Genomic DNA, 8,907 nt, shown 5'->3' with positions numbered 1-8,907 from the left:
GGAGCCTCAGATCCTTCAGGGAAGAATTATTTCCCTTGGGCCTCACACACCTGAGCAAAGCAAACAGGACGCTGATCATCAGGGAAATCAGGCAAATCCAAAGAAAAGGCTGGAAAACACCATTCCTACAGGGGATGAGGTTGTGGTGTCTGGGGAGCGTCATTAGGGTTACTTAGGACTAATTAGCCCCATCAGCACAGGTGGAGGCCTGGAGCTGATGCCCACAGGGCTCAGCATCATCTCCCCAGGCCATAGGGAAGGAAAAAAAAATAGTCCAGGAAAATCTGGACTTGAAGGAAAAATTCTAAATTTTTGGTTAAATATTCTGGGGTGAGAAATGGTGTTTTTGGGACAGCACATCTGGGGCCAGCTGTGCCCACCAAAGGGAAGCAGAAGCATTCCTGCTATTTTTTTCAGCTCCCAAATATTATTATCCCAAATGAAAGTTGCATTTCAAGAGCGGAAGAACCTCTCTCTGCAAATTCCAACCTCAGGAAGTCTGAAAGATGCCGGAGCAGCTGCTCTGGGTAGGGAAAAAAGTCTCCTTTAGTCAACTGGAATGGCAGCCAGAGGTTGAGAAAGGCAAAGAGCCGAACTTAAACTTTTCCAGGGCTGGAAGGGAGAAACCAGCTCACCCTGGCCTCGGGAATTAGGAAAATGTTGTCAGTTTGGGATGGTGCCGCAAGGAAAAGCCTCGGGAGTGTGGTCCAGGCGCCCGTCTCCAGCTGTGTTATCCGGAGAAAGCAGCAGATGGAAACTATTCTGCCCTGTCAGGAGCTTGTCCTCTCCCAAATTCCTGATGTTCAGCTCCCAGATTTTGTTATCATCCCAAAATGGGGTCATGGCTTGTTGGAGGAACGTGTCCAGCCAGGCAGGGAAAGCAGCAGCCATGCTTCTAGAAAAGCATTTTCTCCTAATTTTGGGGGATATTTTTGAAGCACTCTGGAGTTTTCCCTTCCCTCCCCCAGCACAACGCTGGGATGCATTTCCCTGCCCAGCTCCACGTCCCGCCAGAGCTCCTGCCAATCCAAACATCCTCCATCCGCCGACAACAGCCCTGAATGTCCCTTCTTGTTCTGATGGAGAGATCCAACCCCTTCCCAGGCTCCTATACCCCCCAAAAATCCAGCAGCTCAATCCCTCAGAAGAGACAGATCCATCTTGGGAAGTCTCTTTCCCCGGGACAAGGAGTGGGAATGGTTTTAGTGGGTGCCTCTCAGCAGGATGTAATGGAGGGAGGGTTCCCAGGGGAAAGGATGCTCAGGGATGAGGATTCCCAGGGTGAGGATTCCTTGGAGGGAAGGATGCTGCAGGCTGGAAATGCTCAGGGATGAGGATGCTCCAGTGGGAATGAGCCCCCTGCTATCAGCCAGCCCCTCCCAAACAAAACAAAGCAGGAAAATAAAACCATGGATAATGGGTTCTTGCTCTCCCACACCCCAATTCCCCTTGGACTGCTCCGGGTGAGAATTCCCCCATCCACACATCCATCAGGTGCTTCACTCCGGTGACATCCTTTACATCATCCTTTACATCATCCTTTAATTGTACTAAATCCAGTGGGATGAGGGAACATGCAGAACATGCACAAGCAGGAGGGTGAATCCTCCTGGGAAAAGCTGAATCCCAGCTCTTCCCAGCATTCCTATGCCAGGATGGAGGCTCTGACTGATGGAGCAGGGAATATTCCCACTTCCACGTGCAGCTAAGCTCTGCTATGAAGAGGATCCATGGGGGATCCCCATTTGAGAGGTTTAAGGAGCAGGGATAGCCCTGGAATTCCTCCTTTGCCCCATTTGCCAAGGAGGGCACCCAGGTGGGTGTTCATGGAGTGTTCCAGCCCTGATCAATCCCAGGGGATTGAGGCACCAGGCCTCAATCCCTACAGGCTGCCAGGGGGATTCTCAGCATCCAGAGGGAAGTGGAAGTGTGTTTTTAGGGAGCAGGACCGGGCGCAACAAGGGAGGGGAGCAGGAAAGGCCATGAGCCTCCCTCTTCCCACACACTTGGCTTCACCGCTTCCTAAAGGAAAAAACGGGAATTCAGAGAAAATCAGGGCTGCGGTTTCCATCTGCTGTTGCAGGACATCATCTCTCTGGAGCTGGGATGAGGATGAGCTTGTCCACCTCATTTGGTGGCATAAATCCACATGGGAAGAAGAACTTTGGGACAGAGCTGAGAAGGCCGGACATCTGCAGAGCAGCTCCAACCCGGACATTCCCCATGATCCACGGGATGCTGAGCAGGGAGCAGGACCCACCCCTAGAACTCATAAGCCGAGACAAAGAGGGTGATTTTGGACAGGTGCTTGGCCTGGAACGCCTTGTCCAGGTACTCGGCCATGTCCACGTCCACGTGGACGGTGCGGGGCCCGCGCAGGCTCTGCAGCAGCAGCAGCTCCCCGGTGTGCCGGTCCGAGCGCTGCACCACGAAGTGCCCGCGCTCGTTGCCGCCCGCGATGCCGAAGCGCAGGCTGTCGGGGCCCGGCCGGCCCGGCGCCGCCGCCGTGGCCATGCGGAACAGCGGCGCCGGCGTCTGCAGCCCGGAGGGAAGGGGCAGGTAGTGGAAGGAGATGGTTTTGGGCGCCTGGTGGCACGAGCGGCTCTCCATGGGGCACGGGTTGCGCTCGCACTGGCTGCGGAAGGAAAAGCAAGGAGAGGTTTTTGGGGATGCGGCATCCATGCCCACCTTGTTGGCGTTGGATCCATTGGGATGCCGTGCCATGGATCCATAGAGATGCCGTGCTGTGGATCCATAAGGATGCCATGCATGGATTTTATGCCCTGCACTTACAAGGGGGAGGTTTTGGTTTTGGATTTTGTGCCCCGCACTTACAAGGGGGAGGTTTGGATTTAGTGCCCCGCACTTACAAGGGGGAGGTTTGGATTTAGTGCCCCGCACTTACAAGGGGGAGGTTTTGGATTTAGTGCCCCACACTTACAAGGGGAAGTTTTGGATTTAGTGCCCCGCACTTACAAGGAGGAGGTTTTGGATTTTGTGCCACACACTTACAAAGGAGAGGTTTTGGATTTTGTGCCCCGCACTTACAAGGGGGAGGTTTTGGATTTTGTGCCACACACTTACAAAGGAGAGGTTTTGGATTTTGTGCCCCGCACTTACAAGGGGGAGGTTTTGGATTTTGTGCCCCACACTTACAAGGGGGAGGTTTTGTATTTTGTGCCCCGCGCTTACAAGGGGAAGGTTTTGAATTCTGTGTCCTGCACTTACAAGGAGGAGGTTTGGATTTTGTGCTCTGCACTTACAAGTGGGAGGTTTTGTATTTTGTGCCCCACACTTACAAGGGGGAGGTTTTGGATTTAGTGCCCCACACTTACAAGGGGAAGTTTTGGATTTAGTGCCCCGCACTTACAAGGGAGAGGTTTTGGATTTAGTGCCCCGCACTTACAAGGAGGAGGTTTGGATTTAGTGCCCTGCACTTACAAGGGGGAGGTTTTGGATTCTGTGCCCCACACTTACAAGGGGGAAGTTTTGACGTAGGAGACGTTGCCGGCGGCCAGGGGACACTGGGGGGTGACGCACTGGAATCCCCCCCCAGTGTTGATGCAGGTGCTCCCGCTTGTGCAGTTATCCTGGGATAGGGAGCACTCGTCAATATCTGGAAAACAGGGGTGGGAAGCGGCGTCAGGGCCTGGCAGCCCCCAACTGAACTCAGCTTTCCATCAGAAGATAGGCAAAACCACATTGAAACAGGTTAAACGTGACCCAAAAAATACAGGAGCATCCCAGAATTCCATCTCCTCTCCCCAAGCTCTGCCCCAGGCCAGCATGGGTTAAGAGCAGCCCTCTGCCAGCAGGAAGGCAGCTGCTTTTCCAAACTTTCTGCTTGATTGTTTGGAAACACCGGTCCCTTTTTATTTACTGAGCACCCGTGGGACGCCTGGCAGGAGCTGGAATGCAGAGGATTTGCTGGGAGCATTAGTGAGATGCCATGCAGCACAGGAAAACCAGGGAGGAATGGGGAAATAGGGATTTTCTCACCCTGAACTGCAGCAATCAACACTTCAGGGCACAAAAAATTCCCTGTTTTTCAGGAGGCTTTCGGCAGTTTTGGCCTCCCACCATTCCTACCCGCTGCCTTCCACCTGCACCCCAATCCCCTTGGATTGGGGGAGATGCTGCCACCCTCTGAACTGATCATGGAATTCTGGAAGTTTAACATTACTTTTGGCTCTTCCCAGGAATTCCCTGCTCCAGGAACATTCTCCACAGCCACAGTGGGGTTGTCTTCAAGGAGGTGCAGACCCAAAGTGTTGCTCCATCATCCAGAGAGGTAAAGGAGAGAGGAGAGGGAAAGGGAGAGGAGGAGAGAGAGAGGAGCAGCCATGCTTCCAGAGAAGCATTTTATTTTCATTTTTAGGGATTCTTTTGAAGCACTCTGGTGGAGTTTTGCCTTCCCCAGCACAACCCTGGGATTCTTTCCCCCACCCAGCTCCGCATCCAGCTGGAGCTCCTGCCAATCCAAACATCCTCCATCCGCTGCCATCCTGCAAAGCATCCCTCCATCATCCCCCTCCCCTCTACACCAGCCTTTCCCTTGGATATGGAGAAAAAAGTGGGGGAAAATGGCAGAGCACTTGGGACCGAGTGGATTCCAGCCTCCTCACCTTCGCAGCTCTTGCCGTCGCCCAGCAGGACGTATCCAGCAGGGCAGGAGCAGCGGAAGGAGCCGGGAATGTTGACACAGGCGTGGGCACAGAGCCGGGGTCCCCCTTGCTGCCGGTACACCTCGCACTCGTTGAGGTCTGCGGGGACAGGGATTCACCGGGATCTCGCCCCATCCTCCTGGGAAAACCCATGGAGCGAGCGAGGGCCGGAGGAGCGGGCATGATGCGGGTTGGGAAGGGCCGATGGCAGATTCCAGGGAATGGGAGCGCGGCTCGCGGGCTGTGACCGGCGGTGTCCCGCAGAGGGCGACACTGGGCCCGGTCTGAGCTCAGCCATCCGTGGATGGGATGGAGGCCTTGGAGCCTCCAGAAGGAGCTTGGAGCATCGGCCGGTCACTGGGGATATTCCAGAACCACCTGGGCACAATCCCGTGCTGTGTGCTCGGGGATGGTGGAGCCGAGCCACTGTGCTCCTTCCCGATGTGATTCCGTGACCCTGGAGCCCCGCAGCCCTGCCGTGTCCCGGCTCACCCTGGCAGATCCCGTTGGAGGCCGTGCCGCTCATGTGGAAGCCGGGATCGCAGCTGCACTGCTGGGTCTGGGCGACCTGGGCACAGCGGGGCTGCCGGCTGAAGGCCGGGTCGTCCGTCACGCTCCAGGTGGGAGGAGCTGCGGGAAAACGGCGGGATGGGGAGCTGGGATGAGCTGGGATGAGCTGGGGGATGAAATGCTCCCATTTATGCCCCATCAAGGGTCACCCACCAGTCTGAGCCTGGTACTGGCAGGTGGTTCCGGTCCACTGCGGGGGACAGAGGCATTTGAAGTGGTTGAGACCCTCCAGGCACGTCCCACCGTTCTGGCAGGGGCTGCTCGAGCACTCTCTGATCTCTGCGGGAAAAGCAGGCACGTTCTGTGTCATCTCCTTTTGGGAAGCAAGGCTCAGGAATGCTGCACACACCGGGATGCTTTGGTACCCTACACCAGGCACGTCATAGCCATGATACCATTTCCCCTCATCTCTCCTGCTGAGCTGCTCCAGCTGTAATTCCCAGTTTTCCTTAAAACAGAAAAATCCCAAAACCATCCCTGGAACTTTATGGGGGAGCCGAGATCCCTCCCCACTTTGAGCACCCCGTTATCCCCCCCATGTTTATACAAATCCGCTTTTCCAAGGCACATCCCAGGGTGGGCAATGAGCAGTACCTGCACAGCGGGCCTCCTGCCCTGTCCAGCTGCCGTTGGCCTGGCATATCCGTGTGCTGGAGCCCAGGAGCTGGAATCCTGGGTCACAGGCAAAGTGAACCTCGTGATCCACCAAATATTTGCTGCCGAACTTCCTCCCATCCGCAGGGGCTTGGAGGGCAGGACAAGCGGCTGCGAGGTCATGGAAAAGGGATTAGTTTGGAGAGGGCCCTATCATTCCAAGCCGCCCTTTACCTGCATTTTCCCTGGAATGCTGTCCCAGGGACTCACCGGCTGGCGGCTCGGGGGCGGCCTTGGCCAGGGAGGCGTGGATGGTGCTCAGGCGGCTCCTGACAGCGCGCAGCCCCTCGGAGAACCGCGTCTCCTGCCCCTTGAGCAGCTGCTGCATCTGCCGGATGGCAGCCAGGAGCTGCTGCCTGCTGAGGCAGCTCTGCGGGACACAGGGATGGGGACAGGGATGGGGACCTCCCTGTGCTGCCACTCCTCCCAGGAGCCAACCTGCTGCCCGTGGGAGGAGGCTGGCGCGGGAGCTCCGCAGCATCCGATGTTCCCTGAGCGCCCTGACTTTGTGTTTTCCCCCAGATCCAGGAGTTTTTTCCACCTAGGCCAGCGCTCCAGGCAGGGCTGGGATCGCTTTGTGGGAGAGATGCTATAACTCATGTTTCATCCTGCAGGAGCTCCAGCCCTGTCCCACTTCCACATGACAAAAGAAGAGGAAAACAGCTGTCTTGTGAGCTCTGCCGCGGCCAGGAACGCTGGTGGGACTCCTGCCTGCAAACCGATCGCTCCCACGGGACTGACTCATGCCGGAGACGGGCACCGTTATTATGGGATTCCTGCGGAATTGACTTCAAACCGAGGAAAAAAGAGCAAAGCCGTTCCCAGAGCTCAGAAATGTGGGGAGAGAGCGCACAGGGACCAGGCTGGGGGCTATGGAATTCCGGGAAAGCCAGCGGAGGTGGTGGGCTCTGCCCCACCTGGTCGAAGGGATTTCTCCCCCCCTTTCCACAACCGCCCTGTGGAATGATTCCCGTTTCCAAAGAGCTGCTGAGGGTTGAGAGAGGACAAACACAGCAGCGCAAGCAAGGCTCTCGGTGCCCTCTGCTTCCCCGGGAGCGGGACCGGAGGTCCCGGGCTGCCGGGGGGGATGAGCCGGGCTGTGCTGGCAGCTCTGGGATACCCCGAGCCCAGAGGAAGGGAGGCAAAAGCAAATAGATGCTGGCGCGTCGCTGGCTTTAATAAACAGCTCTTTGTTAAGGCTGGGTTTAGCTCCGAGAGCCAGCGCGAGCTCCGGCGGGATGCTGAGCCATCGGAAAGCTGGAAAATCCCCCCCCACCACCACCAAAAGCCCCAAACGGGGATTCTTTGCTCGGGGGCAGCTTCAGGTGTGGGGTAAGAAGGGCGAAAAGAGCCCAGAAGCAGCGAAAAGAGCTCATGTGCAGTTTAAGCGCGGCTTGGGGCTTTGCCCACCTGTTTGCCGGGGCAGGAGCGCGGGCAGCGCTGCGGGGCTCTCGGGCAGCGCGGAGCGAGCGGGAAGCGCAGAGGAGCCCCCAGAGCCCCTCCCGGGTCCCGGTCCCCGCTCACCTGGGCGGCCGGCGCGGCCGGGGGCGGCAGCAGCAGCGGCAGCAGCAGCAGCAGCAGCGGCGGGAGGCGGCCCCGCGCCCCCCGCGCCCCCCGCGGCCCCGCCATGGTGCGGTGCGGCCCCGCCGCTCTCGGCACCGGCTGCCCCGCGCTCTCCCCGCCCCGCCCGCGCCGCCCCCGCGCTGCCCCGTGCTGGGGACGCGGCGCTTCCCCGCCCCGGCGCCAGGCCGGCCCCGCGCATCCCTCCCCCGGGACACCGGCCGGGCATCCATCCCCCGGGACACCGGCCGGGCTCCCTCTGCATCCATCCGCCGGGACACCGGCCGGGCTCCGAGGGCATCCATCCCCCGGGACACCGGCCGGGCATCCATCCCCCGGGACACCGGCCGGGCTCCCTCTGCATCCATCCCCCGGGACACCGGCCGGGCTCCCTCTGCATCCATCCCCCGGGACACCGGCCGGGCTCCCTCTGCATCCATCCGCCGGGACACCGGCCGGGCTCCGAGGGCATCCATCCCCCGGGACACCGGCCGGGCATCCATCCCCCGGGACACCGGCCGGGCTCCCTCTGCATCCATCCCCCGGGACACCGGCCGGGCTCCCTGTGCATCCACCCCCCGGGAGACACCGGCCGGGCATCCATCCGCCGCGGCTGGGGTGCCGGAGGGTGGCTTTTCCCCCAGCAAAGCTCTTTCTGGTGCTGCCAGGACAAGCGGGAGCCCCTGTCAGCCCCCCGCTCCAGCGGGGCCGGGACCAGCCTTTCCCAGCCCTGCACCCCCTCCCCAGCTCAGCACCCCATTTTCCAGCTCCTGCACCCTATCTCAGTCACTGCATCCCTTTCCCTAGCCCCAAAATGCCTTCCCCAGCTGCTGCAACCCTCCGCCCCCAGTTCGGTACCCCCTTCAACAACTCCTGCACCCCCTCCCCAGCCTGGTCGCCCCATTCCCAGCCCGGTCTCCCCCAAGGAGAGGCAAGAGGTGCTGGGTCCAGCTCTGGTTGCTGCCGAGCAGCCCCAGCTATGGAAGCAGCAGAATTCCCCCCGAAAGAAGGGGCAGCAAGGAAGGGCCAGGCCATGTCTGGGAGCCTCCAGCCCTTCCAGGAGCCCCTCAGGCTCCTGTTTCCCTGGTGTTGCCGCAGGAGCGATGGGATGGATGGAAACCTGTCAGGGAGAAGGGAATGTGGGAGCACCCGCTGCTCCCATTGGAGCTCCCATTGCTGTTTTGCATGGGGATCTCTTGCAGTGTGAAATCCCCCAGCAGGCTGTAGAGCTGGAGCACTCACCATCCAGGGGGATGCCCATCCCAGAAACCTTAACACGGGATGGAAAAGGGGGAAAACACCAGGCCCTGCAAGGCCAGCTGCCCCCTCAGCACCATCCACCCCACCCTGCTCTGCTCCTCCTGGAGAAGATGAATAACTACAGCAAAATAATTCCGCTGTCAATTCCAAACCCCTGGGACTTCAGCCCAGGAAAAAGCTCCTGGGGAGAGCCAGCCTC

General features: G+C 59.0%; 1 protein-coding gene across 1 annotated transcript; it reads right to left on the bottom strand.

The window, feature by feature from the left end:
• Window positions 1-1,525: 1,525 nt before the first annotated feature.
• On the bottom strand, window positions 1,526-7,517 carry FBLN7 (fibulin 7). Its single transcript, XM_059469683.1, has 8 exons — window positions 7,413-7,517; window positions 6,099-6,258; window positions 5,829-5,999; window positions 5,388-5,513; window positions 5,157-5,294; window positions 4,626-4,763; window positions 3,478-3,616; window positions 1,526-2,635 (listed from the first exon to the last, which is right to left on the bottom strand). The coding sequence occupies exons 1-8, from the start codon at window positions 7,515-7,517 to the stop codon at window positions 2,263-2,265; spliced, it is 1,350 nt and encodes a 449-aa protein (XP_059325666.1). The 3' UTR covers window positions 1,526-2,262.
• Between the last annotated feature and the right edge of the window lie 1,390 nt (window positions 7,518-8,907).

Source organism: Ammospiza nelsoni, chromosome 3 (genome assembly GCF_027579445.1).
Source record: "Ammospiza nelsoni isolate bAmmNel1 chromosome 3, bAmmNel1.pri, whole genome shotgun sequence".
Classification (NCBI taxonomy): domain Eukaryota; kingdom Metazoa; phylum Chordata; class Aves; order Passeriformes; family Passerellidae; genus Ammospiza; species Ammospiza nelsoni.
Note: the sequence above shows the minus strand (reverse complement) of the source record. Positions and strands in the feature narration are given on the sequence as shown.

Excerpts from the sequence above, each read along its gene's own strand:
- FBLN7 (XM_059469683.1), bottom strand. The coding sequence starts at position 7,517 with ATGGCGGGGCCGCGGGGGGCGCGGGGGGCGCGGGGCCGCCTCCCGCCG. Across the intron at positions 6,000-6,098 it reads CGCCCCCGAGCCGCCAGCCG|CCGCTTGTCCTGCCCTCCAA; the intron begins GTGAGTCCCTGG and ends ATGACCTCGCAG. Across the intron at positions 5,295-5,387 it reads CCAGTACCAGGCTCAGACTG|CTCCTCCCACCTGGAGCGTG; the intron begins GTGGGTGACCCT and ends GTTTTCCCGCAG.